Genomic DNA, 20,641 nt, shown 5'->3' with positions numbered 1-20,641 from the left:
GTATGTGTGCAATATTGTAAATAAATGAAATGCAACAACTTTGCTACTGTTAAAATATTAAAATGTCATATTGATGATAGAAAACGCTGACAAGATTCATGTTTGAAAAATGAGATGCTCTTACTTTGATGTTGAAGGATCTAACATTGATTAACAAAATTAGAATCATGGGTTTTATTGGGGATTTCTAGCAATGTCTCATGCTAAGTTCTAGACGAGATTTTTTTTTTCGTCTTCTAACACATGGATGCTATTCGAAAAATGATCGTGTGTGGCATACTTACAATCTGATAACGATCTGGGAGCACGTGTTGTTGTTGGGGGAGAAATTCGAATTTTTTTCGCCTTGTGGCACGCTCTCGCTCGCACGTGTCTGGAACAGAGAGAGAAACGAATGCTATATAAACACGAGCGATGAGAGGAAAATTACCATTTACATCAGAGACAACAGAGACTTCACACACACACGAGATGAGTTCGCCGTCCTTTATCCTGCCGGATAGCCCGCCTCCGCAGCATGTGCTAAACTACTGGCAGCGCAAAGCTGCCGAGTCCTGTGCCAGCTCTTCTGCTGCTGCTGCCGCCTCCGCTCCTGCCTCCACTGCACCCGCTCCACACCGTCCGACATCACCAGGGGGCGAGATGGTGATTCCGGACAGCCCCATCCAACGCTTGCGTCCAGCAGCTACGTGGGCTCCGCGGCGTGCTGTGTTGACGACGCTGTCGAACAACATCAGGCAGAGGCAGGCGAAGAGGAAACTCGACTTCGAGGAGGGTGAAGTCAGCGGCGAAGAGGATAGCGTGCTCCCTCAATCAAAGGTTAGTTTCAACAAATATTATTAACTTGTGTATGCACAGATTTTTTTTCTGTGATTGATTGTTAAAAAATCTGTGCACATACGAGTCTTTGATTATTTGATATGAATATTATTTGATCTGAATATTATTTGAACTGATTAGAATGCAAGCAATATTTCCTCGAACTGATTAGAAATGGTATTATGAGATATTATCGTTTGAAGTATTCAATCATGCATAAATGTCACCAATATTATTTGAAGTGCTTGGAATGTAAAGGAAATATTATTTGAACCGAATTGATGCTAAGGAAATATTATTTGAACTGCTTAGATATTATTATTATTTAAAGTAGCCAATCATGCAACATTGTTACCAATATTATTTGAAGTGCTTGGAATGTAAAGGAAATTACGAACCGAATTGATGCTAAGGAAATATTATTTGAACTGCTTAGATATTATTATTATTTAAAGTAGCCATCATGCAACAATGTTACCAATATTATTTGAAGTGCTTGGAATGTAAAGGAAATTACGAACCGAATTGATGCTAAGGAAATATTATTTGAACTGCTTAGATATTATTATTATTTAAAGTAGCCAATCATGCAACAATGTTACCAATATTATTTGAAGTGCTTGGAATGTAAAGGAAATTACGAACCGAATTGATGCTAAGGAAATATTATTTGAACTGCTTAGATATTATTGTTAAAAGTACTCGATCATGCAACAATGATATTTCAATAACTGATATTACTCACTTTATGCAGAGAATTCGATGATAATCTGATGTAGAGATCTGAAACAAATAAGACACTAATCAAATATTTTTCAACAGAAACGTATGCTGGATGAGGACTCCTCTCTCGTACCCTTAATAAAGGAGGCTGAATTGGACTTTGTAGAACTCGTTAACAAACCTCTACCCAAGCCATGGGTCCCGCTGCGAGAGTTAGAGGAGGATCAACCATACCGCATCGTCGCGGCGAGGGAGCACACAAACCAGCACGGCCGACGTATAATTTTAAAAATAATCAATGCAGGAAGCAAATGCGAGGTGTATCTACCTCAAAGATTCGCTTCCTGCATTGATGCGGGAAAAATTCGGCATTTCAACGAAACGTGTAAAAATTATGTGTTAGTAGTAACACATAAGTGTCCAAATTGGACAGATATAAAAATTGTTAAAGCTTAACAATTTTTATATCTGTATACAATTTGGACACTTATGTGTTACGAATTGTATAGATGTATGTGAATAGTTGAATAGATCAATAAAATGTGTGCATATTTGATAAAAAATTGTTTTCAATTCTTACCTGTTGTTGACGATGTTGATAAGTTTGTAAAGAATATCACACAGAAGAAGAAGAAGAAATGCTTCAGCTGCTCTGTTGTGAATGATAATTTAAATAAGGTGAGCCCGTCTTTTATAGTTTGTTGTGAGCATGCTCAGTAGACTCACCGCTAGAGGTAAGCGCTGGCAGCTTCTCGCCCCCTCCTTCTCGTGCTCCCACAGATGTGGGTGGCCCAGCATCATTTCTTCCCTTTTCAAATCACATTCACCTTTCAGATTTGAAATAATATTCTTATCATTCAAGCAATGTATCACTTCAATCTGACAGTATAGCATTAGATGTAGAAATATGAATTCACTTCCAACTCATTGGTTGAACATTAAACCAAATCAAGTTGATGTATTGATTAATTAATTAACCTCAGTTAATGTTCAACCATTGAGTTGAAAGGTAATGAAAAATGGTATGTAGGAGAAAAAAGCAGAGTTCGAGAAAAAAGCAGAGTTCGAGGAAACGGGGTAAAGGAATCTTGAGTTCAGCGGCAAGAGTTTTTAAAGGTTTGGCAGGTAATGTAACATCAACTATTCTAAATAAGGTAATTGATAACCTGGGGGAAGAATATCATATTCCTTGGATACGAGTGGTGTGGCCCGGGCACGAAGGTTAATGAAAGGTTAAAGAGAGGTGATCAAGGCATAAATTCGTTAGATAAAGCTTGCAAGGCCCACGATATAGCCTATACTCAAAATAGTGATAATAAAACTCGGGCGGTAGCTGACAGGGCTCTAGCGAACGCTGCATGGGACATTTTCAAAAATCCTCAAACACCCCTTGCCGAGAAAGCACTTAGCTATCTTGTTACAAACGTTATGAAAGCTAAAGCGGCGTTTGGTGGGACTTTGAGAAAGAAGAAGAAGAAGAAGGGGGAGAGGAGAAGTTATAGTAACGATATTAGACGCAAAGCTATAGCTCAGTTGAAAAAGCATATTGCAGGAAAAGGATATTTTTTGAAGCCTTTTCCTAAAAGTGGTGGCAGACTTCTACCCCCACCCCCACCAGCATCATATGGAGTGAGTTTATTCCCTCAAGTTAAGAAACGTAGAACAACGAAGAAGAGTAGGAAGAAGAAGAAGAAGAAGACATGAATATTGAAGGAGAATTGAGTAATTATGATTTGATTGATTGGTCGAAATTATTACAGATTCGGTTAAGAGGCATATATATGCTAGATGCATTACCCAAAAAAATTCTAAAAAACGAGAATGCCATTGTGAATTTAGCAAGGGAAAGCGAGGATGGGACACATTGGGTAGCATATAAGAAAATTGGTTCTAATGTTTGGTATTTTGATCCAATTGGAAATTTACAACCTCCATACGAATTGGACAAATATTGGAAAAAAGAAAATGGAGTAAATATATTTTATAATGTAGAGCATATGCAACCATTAAATAGCGATTTTTGTGGTCATCTTACATTATTGTTTCTTGCAAATCAGTTGTAATTAAGTGATTGTGGTGAACACACAAGATGGTGGTTATTACATTACGATCTAACACAAGTGATCTCTATGAACATTTACAAGAAATTATAGAATTGGATAAAAATCGTGAATGGGAAATTGGATTGATTAATTTTTCCAGTTACAATAGTATTGCAAACATTAACAAAGGAACAAATTCCAGCTTCAAATATGGTGATAGATTAATCGAGTTGGATACTGGTGCATATGAAGTTGAGGATATTATAAAATCTTTAAAGAATAAATTGAATATTGATGACAAGAAGAATAAACTTATTATACGTGCAAACGTAAATACTATGAAGATTGAAATTCATTCTGATAAAGCCATTGATTTAACACGTTCTGATTCGATTGCTAAGATACTTGGTTTTGATAATGTTGTTTTGCAGCCAAATAAATGGCATTATTCCAAACATTTGGTTAACATAACAAGCGTTGACAGTATTCTTGTTGAGTGTAATTTAGCTTGCGGCAGTTACTCTGAGGGAAAACAAAAACATGTAATCTACGAATTTTTACCAAAGGTTCCTAGCGGTTATTTAATAAACGAAGTACCATCACCGATTATTTATGTACCTTTGAATACGCATCGAATTCAAACTATTAATGTAAAGGTAACGGACCAGAACGGATCGTTTATTGATTTCCGCGGAGATACAATTACAATTAGGTTGCACATACGTGAAAAGTAATGGGTTATCTTATTTTCAACCCACGTTCGAATAAGACCAATCAAGTCATTAGAGAAAGGAACGCGATAGCGACAACACCTAAAAACAAACGTGCTTTGTCGGCTAAAAGCGCGAGAATATTAGAAAAGTTGGGTTTTATAGTCGATTGGCGACATGTTAGGCGGGGGAGCGGCGGCAATTAGTGAAATTCTGGATGTGGAGACAGACCTTCAGTTTTATAATGATATTACTAAATTCCAATTTCACACTCATACAGTTTATTCGGGACAGGAAATAAAAAACTCTGACGAGGCACGTATTGGCATAAATTCTTTAGATGTCTATTCTTTACCTTGTAAATCATTCATATTGATTGAGGGAACAGTTAACTGTACAAAACCGGGAAAAGACCCAGCCGATACACCAGTTGCAGCAGACTATAAATTAAGCAGTAACGTAATCGGTAACCTTTTTGACGAAATACGATATGAATTAGCAGGTCAGCAAATTTCTAAATCAAGATTGATTGGATTAACATCCACAATTAAAGCTATATTGGTGAAAAATACTCTCGATAAAAACACATATCACTTGGCTGGTTTTGACAGAGCAGGATATGAGCTAACGGATAATACATTCACTTTCTGTGTTCCGCTGAAATTAATCCTCCCGTTTTTTGAAGATTTTCAAAGAATAATTTTAAATTTGAAACAGGAACTCGTCTTATTGAGGTCACCGACAGATCTAAATTGTGTTGAGTCTCAAAGCGGAACAAACGTTAGTGTGAAAATTACAAAACTGCAATGGCGCATGCCCTACATAACTTTAGAAGATCATGTAAGACTGAAATTTTTGAGACTGCTCGATGCTGACACTCCACTGAAATTAGGTTTCCGCCATTGGGAAATTTGTGAATTACCAAATTTGCAAAATTCACTTAACCATTCTTGGGCAGTTCGTACCACATCGAGTTTTGATAGTCCAAAATACGTTATAATTGCATTTCAAACTGATCGTAAGAATAAAATAAAAAAATCAATATCTAATTTCGATAGCTGCGGTATTTACAATGTTAAAGTATATTTGAACAGTGAGTATTATCCATATGAAAATCTGCTAGGTAAGAAGGAGGTTTTATACCGGATGTTCTTGGATTTCGCGCCCTCGTATTATAATCATTCAATCAATAGCGAACTCGGAACAGAAATCGATTTTAAAACATTTTGTGAATCAACACCGCTGATTGTTGTAGATTGTTCACACCAACCAAGTCATTTGAAATCATCGACAGATGTTCGTATTGAAATGGAATTTAAAAGTGCAGTACCTGCAAATACTTCCGCGTATTGCGTTTTAATTAGCGATCGTGTGATGGAATACACACCTCTCACGAGTATGGTGAAAGAAGTTCAGTAATTTGTTGATAGAGTGCATCACTGCAGGTTATATAAGGTGTGTACTGCGACAAATGTAAGCCATTATCAGTTTCACCTTTGAACAGCCAACATGTCCTATTCTTTGTGTTCTGATATTTTGGACAAGCCACAAACTCGCTCTATTGGTATTCAGTGCGATCTTGATAGTTTCTATTATGAAGCAAGGTGCAGTACGCCGAAGCCGCTGGAGGTGGAGGAGGAGGAGGAGGGGAGAGACGAAGGATTACCGAAGCCGCTGCAGGTGGAGGAGGACAAAGGAGGATTTGAGGAGTCCGCCGCCGCCGCCGCCGCTGAGGGGAGAGACAAAGCCCGCGAAGAGAAAGAAGGTCAAGCGAGTGCTAAAATTGCTACGGTTGATCTTCACTGGTTTAAACAAGATTGTAATCAAATTATTGTGAAAGAACTTGCCATAATTGATCAGTTTAATAATTATATTGTGTTCCATTTCAAATCACCATTTGCAAAGACAGAATTGAGTGCAAAATTGTATAACGATGTAACATGGTTAGAACGTCACTATCATAAAATAAAATGGGAAGATGGAGATTTAGAATACAGTGAGTCATTAATACGTGATTACCTTGCAGCTTATGAGAAAATTTTCACAAAAGGAACTGAGAAAGCAAAGTTTTTAAGAAGATTGCATAGCAACGTACAATGCATACCAGAGGATTTTCCAAAACCTGATTTCAGCTTTTTCACTAGTTCATGGTGTTATGCTGCATGCAACATTCATAAAAATAAACCACATTCTCGCTGTGCGTTATTCTCTGCTCAACATTATAATTCTTTGTTGTTTAAAAATATGTATCAAACAAATAATTTCTTGTGCGAAAACAATCGAATGCAAAGTATGAAAATGGCTCCAATGTACACAAATTCACAGAAAAGAAACTTTGCTCGTTATGGATTCTTCTACAACGGAAAGGATCTACAGTGTGTTTATTGCCTGCATGCATTGAGACTGCATAAAGCGCGTACATGTTGTCTATCGTCAATTGATGAAGAAAGACCACTTAATTACTCTATAATAGTTCCTGCCTACACTTAGTTTTCTTCATTCGCTCAACAACATGGATCCGAGAAAGTGGTTGGCTCCCGACAACGAATTGGAAGTGAGGTTAAAAAACTGTATTGATTGGTACGATGAGTGTGAAAGTGCAATTAGGAAATCAACTCCTGAAAATTATAGTTTGGCGAAGCAATTGAAAGACATTTTTCTAAGCACGGTGAATTTAAATGATATAAGAGACTATCTATGTTATTATCGTCCTCATAATTTATGTATAGATAAGCTAATTAGAATTGAAGATGAAGTTATGTATTGTTGTAGTGAAATGTGTAAATAAACGTTTTCTGCCTTCAAACGATTTTTCATTCCGATATCCCATTCACGTTTTTTAGTTTAGTTGCTGCTTAGAGCTAGAGCAGACACCACGTGTGGGGTAATCTTTAGTGCACGTGCGCCTATAACACGTGCATCTCATCAATTTAGAGCTAGAGCAGACAGCACGTGTGGGGTAATCTTTAGTGCACGTGCGCCTATAACACGTGCATCTCATCAATTTAGAATTCTTTCCCCCTCATTCGAGTCACGTCAAACATCTGCGAGATGCAGTGTTATGGTTTTTCAAAATTCAAAAAATTATCTCGTCTCTTGATGTCAATTTCATTTAATGAATTTGATTCAATTGCGAAGAATATTAAATTTTCAACAGGATGTCAAGATGTTGATTTACCGTTAACAAAAACAGAAAATGTACACTTTTCGATTCTATCTGAGATTTTCGAACTGCTCAATATTCTAGACAGCGGTCATCTACATTATGATTGTACAAATGATTCGTCATTATCTGTTGTTAAAAATTCCGATGAACTTTGGAAATGCTTGTACGATATTGCAGATAAAAAATGTAAAAGAACGTAGAGATTTATAGCATTAGATGAGAGAGAATTTCTCAATTCAATTAGATATAGAGAGAGTCATTGACCTCACTTTGGATTAGAGTAATATGGATTCACTTTAATCTGTCACCAAGGGAATTTTTCCCTCTCATCTATACTGGGAGAGAATTTCTCAATTGATTCTTATCTCCTTTCCTTTCGGAAAGGGTGCGGGAAAGAGATGGCACGAGTAAAAGAAGGAGATCTCTATCTCTTGAACCTGTCATCGTAGTATATCATTAGAGTGAAATGGATTCACTTCAATTTGTCAGTATAGCATTAGATGTAGAAATATGAATTCACTTTAATTTGACACCAAAGGAATTTTTCCCTCTCAAAGAGATTTTTTCCCCACATCTATCATTCACCTCAATCTGTCAGCATAGCATTAGATGTAGAAATATGGATTCACTTCAATTTGACAGTGGAGAGAGGGAATTTTTCCTCCTAAAAGGGAAATTTTTTTTTTCCCTCACCTGGAGAGAGAGAGAGAGAGAGATATCTTACCCCCCTCACCTCCACTGGACAGGGGGAAGGGGAAATCTATTTTTAGAAAGAGAGAGAAAGATATATCTCTCTCTCTCTCTATCCCCCTCACCGCCACTGGACAGGGGGAAGGGGAAATCTATTTTTAGAACACCCCCCGCCCTACAGGCGGGGGGAAGGGGCGGAGGGATGGACGAGGGGTGAGAGGGGGGAGGGGATTTCGAGCAAAAAAGTCCGTCAGTTTTCCCAAACCTTCTCTACTGCGGGACAAATTTTGTAATGCACTTTATAGAATAAAATGATTGGTGCTATAAAAATCAAGAAAAAAAAGAGTGATGTTAAGGTGTTGGGATTTGATAGTAGTGCATGATGTATTATTAGTGTACTGGAAAATTGAAAATTGAGCATCAATTATGGATTGATATTAACTCCATATAGTCAGCATTGGTTGAATGGGAAGCCATGATGTTATACGTAAGAGGAATGCATACTATTTGAAGTGGATCACAATAACAAGATGTGACATACAATTAGTAACATAGCGGTAGATACCGGTAGGACCTATCTTGTGTTGAATTGTACTGCGGTTACATTGAATTCCATAGCTTCCCCAAGTTGATGATGAGAATGGTGATTGAATACAGTCACTCATACTTAGTAATCAATGATTAGTAGCTCTTGGGATATCCTGTATCAAAGCGAGATTGGAGTAACGAGTACTGCACTAGAATTTCGGATAGGTACTCGAGAGGGCACTCTGTAGGCACACTGAATTCCATGCGAATAGTGCACTAATAGTATGTTTAGTTTGCTATTGATATAAGTTGGTGATTTGATTAATATATGTTTGTACATTATAAACGTGATCATTATCATCACAAGTTTGCTGTCATCCCTTACTAGTATTGTGAACATTTGTATTGTGACCATTATCATTCGTATTCGTATTGTGAACATAGAACTATTGTGGTTTTCAAGAGAGAGATTCCAGATTTTCACATCATTCTCTAATATGATCGGATTCCATGCTAGATGTATGTATAACGATTATTATTATTATCAGCGTCATATTATGGAGGAAGTAGCAATATTGATGCACTATTTTTGAAATACTATTTTTTCTTTAGAACATTCAATGTGACTGTTTTACAGAGTTGTACATAAGAAATTATGTAAAAACGATAAAAATAGAATGATGTTAGAGTATGTATTCCTTCCATATAAGAGAATTGAGATCTCTGGAGATATTTGTATAGTTGCAATCTCCTGGATTTTGTATCGTTTTTAAAGTTGCAAAGTTATATTATAGTTGATTTGGAATTATCAATCATCATAGCTTTTGAATTTTTCAAAAGATTCAATTCTACCAGAGTAATATGGTTTGCTGTATTCTGTTAACCAGTGAAACTTCACACGACTGAATGAGCCTAGTGAACTCTGAAGACCTCATGTGCAAAGACCAGAAAAAGGCCGGCATTTAGACAATACATCTTGACTTTACTTTCGGCGTGAGACTCATTTTTTTCTCAGATTCCGAGGCTAATTCTTCTCTTGGGGAATGTTAGCTAATGTTGCACTGCTACCATCATCTAACAAATTTGAGAGCGGCAAAAAAGAGAGAATCCTACAAATATTCCTTAGCCCGCTCCAAAAAACTGAACAAAAATGAGTTTGCTTGATAGTGAATTCTATGCATAATCAATTTGAACATAAAACTTCAAAGTCGTCAATTGAACGAACCACATTGATTCACCTCACAGGTGAGATGTGAGAAATGCACGTATATTATAAGGACAATACCATAGAGAAACAATAGTGAAGTTATTACGCTATTGTTTCTCTATGACAATACTTATTCGTACTAGCTCTCAGAATATCGTACTGATACTAATTTTTGTCTCCAATCACAATTTTTTTTAATACTTCTGTCATCTGAAGCAGGGGTCTCCAACCTACGGCACACGGGCCACGTTCATGAAGCTTAAGAAAACCATTTATATTCGGAATAAAATTATTATTTATAATGGGCGAGAATTTCAAGTGCCAAACAAATGTGATCTTACCATTAAATATGCATTCTTTTCAAGTTTTTCAATAATTATTCTATTCATATTTTGTACTGAAATGGATGGATGATTGAATTAGTCTATAAATTTATGAATTCACAAGTTTCAATTAATTTAATATTGTTCTTTATCCATAATGATAGCAATTGGAAAAATTCTTCAAGAAAATAATCGATTTTTTTTTATCATAATCTCAATAATGGGTAGTAAGTTATTATTCTCAATAATAACAAGCTTGGGTGGTACGCCTCTCCGCTAAAATTTTAGAATGTTGCCTTTAGAAAAAATGTTAGAGTCCCCTAATCTACGGAATAAGGTATGACCCGCATTCTGGAATATGATGGTCTTTCAAGTTGTAACACAAGATGATAACAATGATAAAAGATTGATGCAATCGGCCAGTCTCAAACAATTTCTGCTACAAGGTATGACGCTCATCGTCCCAAAGACGTGAAAGCGACGCCAAATTAAGAGAAATGATGTGCTCTTTCACTGTAAAACGAAGTCAGCCTAGCTGCATCAATCACCTTCTATTTGGGGAGCAAATCAGCGTAACATAACATAAGCACAACACAGAGTGGGGCAAGAGAAGAAGAAGGGTGAAGATAGATAATGATAATAGGAGACAAGAGAGAAAAAAAATTGAAAATTTGGGGAGTTAAGATGAAGAGATGGGAAGAAAGTGAGAAAAGACAAAAAAAAGGAGAACAATATAGTTGGCGGAGAGAGACGTTAACTGGTGGAAACTGAAAAATGAGATAAAAAGCTAAAATGAATGAAGGATGAAGTAATGTGATGAGAATGAACCTTGAGAGACAAGAATCATAAGACAGTCAGGAGTTGAAAACAGACAAAAAGAGTGGAGAAGTGCCGAAACAGAACAATGTGGAATAGGTGGATTGAGAAGAAGAAGAAGAAGAAGAAAAAGAAAAAGAAGAAAAAAAAGAAGTTCGAGAAAAATGAATCGAGTCAAGGTCAAGTCTAGACGAACTAGATTGAGATTGGAGGATGAAGGTTGGAGGGTAAAAGAAAGATAATGGAAGAGAGAAGAAACATGAAAGATTTCAGTGCCTGCTACAAACGTAATAAGCAATGAATAAGTTAGATCACATTGCTTTTTGTGTTCAATTTTGAGTCAATTTTCCGACTTTCTTGCACAGTTTTCATCTTATCTTTATTGTGACTTTCCATACGTGATGATTGTTACAGAGAGGAAAAAACTTTATGATGAGAGAAACTAAACAGAGAATCGGGGAGCTGCCCAAAAACTCAATAATATTCAACAGCATAATGTAAGATGATAGCATTCTAACGAAACCGGTATTTTTGAATTTTCGTTCAAATTTCAAGATTTTCAGATTTTCATAACGAAAGTACTATTTTCAGTCTGATATTTTCCTTGATTGTGATGTTAGTTTTGCAAGTAACCACCTCCTCATCCTACTATCTGTAGTCTGTATTAACAGAAAAATATTGTAGTGTTGGAATCACTCTGAATCATCAAATACAACTTTTTTTCAAAAATAGTCACAGTTTTTATCATTACCAATCCTTATTCCTTGATAAAATTGAAGCTTGAATATGAAACAAAAAGAAAAATATTATTGTAAATGGAGTCATGAAAGGTGGTTGGTTGAATTATAATACCTGAGGGCTGTCATTGGACGAGACAAGAAACGCCCAAAGTGAGCGGAGCATCCAATCTGCATCAGACTCAGTTTATTCAACGACAAAAATTGAACCATTCTATAGAAAGGAACAACTAAATAAATAATAATATAATTACTAAGAACTGATAATTCAGAGCTCATGGAAAAGTATCCTATGGGAAGTACAGCAATCGCGATAAATTTCTAGAATAAAATAGATGATCAGCAGAAACATCATGCATAGTTAGTGGAGTCAAGGTTATATTCCAAAGGACAATAGTAAAATTCACGAAAACACTTAAAATATAATCAATACCCTTCTACCAAAGACACGGGAAGACAGTGAAGTAATACAGTATTATTTTATAGTCTTTATAGATGACTCACTAAAAAGATTTGTCCTATTTAAAGCTCAAATTTGAGCATTCAAACTACAGCGATGAGATAGAATGAAATAATAGCAAAGCAATTTGAAACGGTTCAATCTCGCTTTGCTCGAGGACTGAAGATCCTCTGGACAAGCTTTCAATAATCAACTGCATATACACACTTTATCTTCACATAGTGTATCTGTTCATCATTTCAGATAAATCAGTTGGTATAATTAGTAAACAGAACTTGAGAACCAACACAATCTGAAATAGAAAGAGAATTGTTGTGAAAAAATTTAATATTATTTCTAAGGATCTTGAAAATAGACGATAACGAATGAAAACTGGTTCATCAGTTATTCGAATTTAAAAAAAAAAAACAAAGGAGATTTGTTAAGTTGTATGTAAAAACAAATCATAAATAAACATAACGAATATTCATTGAGAAAATTAGAGGAAAATGATAATACAGAATGCAAAATGATACATAATTTTTTTATTCAAATTGGGCGATAACAATGGTATTGTGTTGCAAAAGGAATAGAGAGCATCAACTTTTGACATAACCATTTTTAACCTCTATCCTGTTGTTACAAAAGGCATTTGAGAGCAGCACAGACAACTCTACACTTTTTCTCACTTTTCTCATTTTTTGAGCTGCAGAATTGAAACAAAAGGGTGAGAATGGAAAGCACAAAAGAGTGCTACTCAGTTGCCAGAAAAGAAAGTTTTTAAAAGTAATTTGAAAAGTCATAGAACGGGGTTTTGAGTTGGAAGCGCTCAGATGAAAGCACCAATCAAGAGTATTCTCGCTTCATTAATAGAGGATGCTAAATGTAGCGGCAGCCACTGCTTTCTTCTTCTCAGTCTCCTTTTTTCCTTCTCCTCTATCTTATTCTTCTTCTTCTTCTTCTCTTCTTCTTCTTCTTCTTCTTCTTCTTCTTCTTCTTCTTCTTCTTCTTCTTCTTCTTCTTCTTCTTCTTCTCCTCCTCCTCCTCCTCCTCCTCTCCTCCTCCTCCTCCTCCTCCTCCTCCTTCTCCTCCACCTCCTCCTCTTCCTCCTCCAATTCCTCCTCCAACTCCTCCTCCTCCTCCTCCACCTCCTAATCCTCCTCCTCCTCGTACTCCTCCTCCTACTCGTCCTATATTTCCTCTAGTTTATTTTTAATTTTCGATTTACAAATTCTTCAAACTTAGAATATTATTCTCTATTCTGGGGATTCAATAATTCCACAAATGAACTGTACTTGAGAATTGAGTAGCATTGTATCTATATAATTTTGAACATTTTTTTCTAGCACTCTTTTCTCCATTTTTTTCCATTTGGTTGATTTTTTCAAATTCTACCTTCAACCGCGAAAATTCATCATTCTCATTCTTCTCAATTCTATCACTTCCTTAATTTCCAATTAATTCATTCTTCTTCTCCATTCCTTTTTGATAGCTTGCAAAAAATTCAGATAATGATGTATTCATATTCATTCTCTATGAGCCCCATTACATAGTCTTATCTATGATCACAGATATTTAACCAACAACGGTAATGGATTTTCTTATTCACCAAAGTTTCTGTGCAGATAGTATGGGATTTAATTCATACTCTATACTTTCTAGGTCTGTGATAACACAATCAAAGATTTGGTGGTGTTTAACTACCGAATATCCATTAAGATCATACTTCGATGAGCATAAGCATACATATAACTGAAAACAAAGGAATTTTTATGAAATCGTCTTCACTGTCGCTTCCTTCTCAGACTACATCTCTCTGCTCTTCCTCTCTCGTCCCTCATTCTTTCTCTTTATTTATTTATCCTACCTCTACAACAGCTTCAAAACCTCCTCTCTCCCTCTCACACTATTACTCCCTCTGCTATCATGTTCATATTCCTCCTGCTATCCTTATATTCCTATTCTTGAAAATTCTTCTCTGCTATTTATTTCGTTCATTGTACGTATAATAATATAACAATGTGAATTGGAATTATTTTACTTGATAAGAATGTTCAATTTTCAATATAGTCAACAATGCAGAAGATTTCTGAAAAGTTACGCACTATAGGAATTCCATACTTAGATTTCATCGTCAATATTATATTCCACAGAGTTTATCAAATATGACTTCCGCTGTTATCGAAATATTATATTATTATACAGTATAATACCATGTGTAGGATTGGCATTAAATAAAATTTATCGCCATTTTTTGTTGAAAATTATTGTACTGTGTGAAGGAGGGACAATGGGTTTCTACCTATCGCCTCTAATATTGATAAGTATCGTCCAATATTGTAAGTTCATTATTATTATTAAAAGAAATAAAAAATAAGATTATCTCCTACTCTCCTTCTTCCCCTTCAATCTCCAAATCCTCCAACTTCTCATTATACTACCTCTACTGTTCCCATTCCTACCCCCTTCTCATAATATTTTCATTCTCCTCTTAGACTCCTCACTCTCCATTGTCCGCTTCTTTTCTTCGTTCCTCTCTCCTTTTTTCTACTCTTCATTCAAAACTAATTTTTCTTCCCTATAACAACCTCATCTTCAATCCTTTGTTTTCCTCTTCCTTTTTACGTCTCATCTCCATTCTTTCCCGTTTATTATTCCTGATCCTTTCCTCTTTTTTCGCTCTCAACATCCATTTCTCTTCCATGTCCTTTCTCTTTACCTCTCTCTTCCTCCTTCCTTGTCCTTTCCTCCATTATTCTCCTTATTATAATTGCACTTTTGTAGATGTGAGGAAGAGAAATATAAATTAATTCTTCAATCCTCTCTTTCTTCTCAGGGTTTTTCACCAACTCCTCCTCCATCTTCCATCCCCCAGTCACCCCTTCCTCATCCTCCTCCACCTTCTTCTTCTCCTCTCTCTCCCCTTCCAATCAATCTTCCTCCTCCCTATTAGCCTTCTCTTCCTATCATTCTTCTCTCACACTCTTCAACAACCTTTCTTTCATTGACCTCAACCTCACTTCCCCTTTACTCCATCAGAATGATGTTCTCAAAGGTTGAGAAAAGAAACTGTAAAGTACTAAACTACAGTAGAAGTTTGCTCTGTGACTGAGGAGAAGTAGAGGGATGAGGATGAGTGAGATGAGATGATGGAGGAGAAGAGGAGGAAAATAGAATGAGGGGCGAAATCATCATCATTATCATCATCATCGTCAGCCAGGCCATTACACAACATTCAATCACGCTGGATTGAAGGGCGCACACATTAAATTTCGCAACTGCTCGCGAATTTGATCTCGACGTCGCTTCAAACTTTTTCAATGAGCCTTCGATCATTCAGCAGCATTCAGCCGACTCCGCTTCAGCCAACTTCAATCACTCCAAACTCGCCAAGAGAAACACCATTTTGTTCCAAGCCATCGTCCACGCCCCTTAGAATTAGTGCACGAAAGAAAAGTAGTCCCCAAGTCCAACGAATGAATGAGTTCAAGAATCTTAGTTTGAGTATCTTGGTATCTAACTCCAACAAGCAAATTTGTTTGAATTGAAGAGTTCAGGTGTAGCCTGGTAGAACTGATAAATATCAAATGGATATTGTGAGCAAATGCATTGTGTTCAGGAATCTCGAAGTTCTCTGCTAATAAGTGAGATAAATGCATGATGTAAGTTCAGGGATGGGAAGAATTACACATAAAGAAGGAGAATAGAATAGAATAGAATCGCTGCCTTCATTTTTCACCTAGGAGGGCGGAGTTAAAGGGAGAGTGTGTGTGTGTGAGAGATAGAGAGTGTGGGATAGAGAAAGAGTGTGAGAGAGAGAGTGAGAAAGAGTGAGGGAGAGAGTGAGAGAGAGAGAAAGAGAGATAGATTGATTGATTGAGTACTTTATTTATGTAGATTACAATATATACTGGCTTATACAATAGAGAAACTTAGCTCAAGCTATTGTTTCTTTATGCTTATACACTCATATACAATAGCTTACAATACAGAAAAATTATAGATAAATTTACAAAATATAAACTAAGAAAATAATTATTGAGCTGTATATTATATGAAAAAAAAGCAATTTGTAATAACTATACGTAAAGTAGATAATATTGTTATGCATCTACATAAATTGACAGAGCTTTGGACATATCAATGATGTCCATTCTTCGGAAAGAATATTCGAAGTATCATTCCCACTAACTCTCTACCAAAAAGTTAATTTCATTAATTCAGCTGAGGATTTATTTAAATATGAGAATATTATAAAAGTTTTAATTAATATGAAGATTCAAGAGAGAAAAAAACATAAAATAAATAAAGTAAAATAATTATATGAGTAAGATCAAATTATTGATTATTAAAATGGAGTAGGCTGAAAGTAGATCAGGGTAATCAGCTTTCAGTAATATACAGCAGTATGCAGTGGATAATTAAAATAGCATGAGTTTTTATAATATATTTGGAATTTGGGTTCAACGGGCTTTTCTTTCTTGAGTAATTTCATGTTGAAATTAATTTGTTATTTTATGACTGATATTGTTTGGTTTTGTGACGTATTGCTATCTAAACGGGGATAGTAATGCGCCCCCGAATCAGATGAAGAATGTCAACAAAGTAACATGAAATTGTTGTTTCTGTTGTTCGATTTTAGTTGCCAATGTTTATTGAAGCTATTTGTATTTTTCAATTATTTCAAATTATAGTGTTATTCTATAGTATAAACCTATTAAATCAGGCATGGCAAGATTAATTGAAGTTTTCTTGACTCTAGCCCGTTCACCTGCATGAATTAGGTATAGACTCAGGTATTTTCTAGATGTGTCTGCCTATTTCTAAATTATAAATTTTATTCAAAATTATCTTCTTTATCATCTTTTAAAAAGGTCAGGCACAAGTTCAATGTTTTCATAGTTATTGATTGTCAATAGATGGTCCAGGAAATATGCGATGTACGATGAATCATCACCAGAAATTACATATTCTTTCCATCTTCCATTTTAGGATTTTCAGGATGAAAATAAGCTAAGCTAAATTCAAAAAATTGTGAATTATTCTGACATTCTTCAGTAATAATAAATGCAATATGAACAACTCTCTTCCATGAGGTGAATAATTTTTTCCAACATTTTCCGGTTACTCAATGATAGGGGAGTGATAATTATTCTATAGGTCTTCTAAGGAACCATTATCTACAGCTGGAACCAATCAACTACACTTCAACTCCAAACTACCGTTGTAATATCAGTAGCCTACACAATTTATCATAGGGTGACATGTTTATCACAGCTGGTAACTTTAGATGCTAAATCATATTATCTCAATGTGATCTTGAATCATGATCATCTTTTCGTTCTTCGGTAGCCTCTAGGCCGACAATTTCGAAAACATAGGTCTGTAAAATACATTAATAAATGATCATTATTAGCCACCCTATTCAAATTTCTGGTCAGAAACCATCCCCAATATTCACACAGCATATTCCCAAAGTTTCATGCCGTTATGTCAAGTATTTTCCAAGTCATAGGGAACAAACACACAAACAGACATTCATTTATTATATATATAGAAGATAGAAGATTTCTTTCGGCTCAAACAAAAGCCTCTAATGGAGGTAGAATGATAAGGTTGACAACTCTCAGTTCTGTTGTTTTAACATTTTTTTTAAAATCACTTTCAAAAAGTTCATGTAGTACCTACTATTGTGTTTGAGACACTTCTGGCGCTATCATAGTTTCACAACTATTCTGTTCCACACTCCTATCTCTTGCAATCGTTAACCATATCTATAATAAAATAAAGAGTTGGCTTATAATACACGTATGGGATAGGAAAATTATGTTTGACGCTTCACCACGTCTGAACTACTGGACTAATTAACTTGAAATTTTGCTTATAGGCTAGATTATTAATTAACCAAGGATGGTTATAGGCCTATTTCAAGTTCTTTAAAATTTCATTAAGTCAAGTTTTCAGATTATCAAGTTTGAAAATAGATCCATGCGAAGCACGGGTTTCTGCTAGTATCTTACTATACCTTTTAATAACTCAAAGTAAATCGAAGTATTAAATCTTTTCATAAGACTTTGTGATGCTAATGTAAAGCAGAAGTCATTTTTAAATAATTTTTTAACCCCTTGGAAGAGACGACTCCGGCTACAAATAATCCAGGACCACCAGGAGTTTGGATCGACATCAGCAGCTCATAGAAAATTCCAGCACGTGAGTGAGAAATATTCGAAATAGTGATAGGGCGCCCTCAGTGCTTCGAAATGAAATAAGAACCAAAGCTAGCTCGTCGAAAGGGCTTTTTATAAATTAAGAATTTGGTAAAAAATACTTGCGCAAGTAAAGATAGTATAAAAGGTATTTTATTAGTTAGTAATGAATCAATCCATATATCAAAAGATCCATCAATCAAAAGAATACTTAGTTCTAGGCTGTTAATACAATCTTCATATGATCATTAATTTCTACAATATAATTTGCAATAATATAATGTAGCTCTGATTCACTAGATGAATTGATCTATCTATTCCGTCAGGTGCCGAATCTCGCACCCTGAGATAAAAAAAATATTTATTATAAAGAAATCTATTGGAGACCATAGAATTTAATATATATTTGGATTATTAGTTTATCAATTTATCATGCTGATTTAAGAAATTTATTCGAAATAGAATCGTCCAAGTCGACAAGTATCAGCAAGCTGATATCGAAGCTACATGCAAATAAATGCATATGATCATAAAAATGAAAGCACATGGTAGCGTTTCGTGCTAAAGAACTTAAAGAATAGTATTAGCCTGTGATATTTCATTGATTTCGATTATTGTTTTGTCTTATATTATATATTTCTGTCGCTCTATATATTTTTGCTTTGATTTTTTCTCTGAGATATTTGTTAATATATGTATCAAATTTTTTATGGTGTACGATTTATTTTTATTCCTCAATACTATAGGATAAGTTTTATATATATATATATTTTTTAGTAAATTATCAGTATTATTGTGGAAGCTTATATCTGGGCCTATAAAGATTTTTATGAGACTATATCCTAGTAAAACCACGATCAGATTTTATAATTATTGAAATATTTCTCATGCTCTACCGATTGATGCCAAGCAGGAGGCTAATCGTTATTTAACTATAAGAATAACGTGACAGTTGATGAACCCGTACATTGACCGCTGTTAGAATAGAAAAATAAACTAGGATAATACAAATTAAGTCAACTTTAGTCATATCATAAACTCAACATTATTTAGGTTCATTAACATTTGGTAAGAGGTGAGTACATAGTATTCAATACTATCACTTTCCATAGTAAGGTCTTTCGAGTATTGTAGTTATTTTTTTCAGTCTGTTCTCTTACATGAATTACATATAGTTTAATTAAAAAAAAAATACATGATAGGTGTTTCCTTAAGAATCAAGAAAGCCTTCCATTACAATCAGCAAAACAAATAGAATCTATATCACAAAATACTAATAGAATCCATAATAATATACTACAAACATCAGTCAGTTTGGATTTAAACAACAGTAATTGAAATTTAGGTTAATAGCTTCCTCTTCAGAAATATCTTCTTATAGGTACTCTACATTTCTACAAGAGCATGTACCGTTCATTTTCTTCTATCACTCATCAGTTTGAATTACCATTACCATCTTCCATTACAAGATAATCAAAAGGACTATTCTCAATTATACTTTAATAATATTACAATCAATACTTTGATGGAAGCTTTCATCGATAATAATTTCCTAAATTATATTATAAATCTATGACGTACCTTAGTAGCGGTAATTGGAGGAAAATCTCCATTGTGAGGTGACAAATTTGATTGAAGCATTTACTGAGGCGGAAAAAACTAAAACATGCTATTGGAACAGAAAGTTCCACAGCCAAATACTATCAAGCCTAAAGCTGGCATAAAAGCCATGATTAACACAAAATACTGAGACTACATTATTCAGTTCTGCTAGCGGCAATGGACAGACGCTGAATGAAAACACATCACTTCTCTCGTCTTGCCGTGGACAGCTGTGTACGGCCATACTAGGTTCTCAACTATTGCAACTTAACCAAAGTCAACTGTGATTGGGAGTTACTATTTTATGGAAAATAAATCACACTTACAGAGTTGGCACAACACAACGCAGAAAAGCAAAGCAGCGAAACAAGTTGTTATAACAGACTGACTTCTCATGATAACTCGCATAATCCTCATCATTCACAATTGGAACAATGAGTATTGTTACAACCGTTAGGTGTATCACAGGCGAACAGGTATACTGAAGAACTGGGAACGTTTTTTTGAAAATAAATAAAAAGAGAGTGAGGTAATTGAAAAGATAATTTCACAATTAAATGAAGCTCGAAAAACAGAGTAACTTGATGTATAATTTGTAGTGAATTGAACTGTATAACCCTACGAAATATGTAT

At 35.1% G+C, this 20,641-nt stretch overlaps 1 protein-coding gene across 1 annotated transcript; it reads left to right on the top strand.

Annotated features, from left to right (window-relative positions):
• Positions 1–330: 330 nt before the first annotated feature.
• LOC111056535 lies at positions 331–2,444 on the top strand. The gene is made up of 2 exons (XM_039420997.1): positions 331–819; positions 1,642–2,444. The coding sequence occupies exons 1-2, from the start codon at positions 415–417 to the stop codon at positions 1,996–1,998; spliced, it is 762 nt and encodes a 253-aa protein (XP_039276931.1). The 5' UTR covers positions 331–414; the 3' UTR covers positions 1,999–2,444.
• Positions 2,445–20,641: the final 18,197 nt, after the last annotated feature.

Source organism: Nilaparvata lugens, chromosome 2, assembly GCF_014356525.2.
Source record: "Nilaparvata lugens isolate BPH chromosome 2, ASM1435652v1, whole genome shotgun sequence".
Classification (NCBI taxonomy): Eukaryota; Metazoa; Arthropoda; class Insecta; order Hemiptera; family Delphacidae; genus Nilaparvata; species Nilaparvata lugens.
The sequence above is the reverse complement of the archived record's forward strand: the minus strand, read 5'-3'. Positions and strand labels throughout refer to the sequence as shown.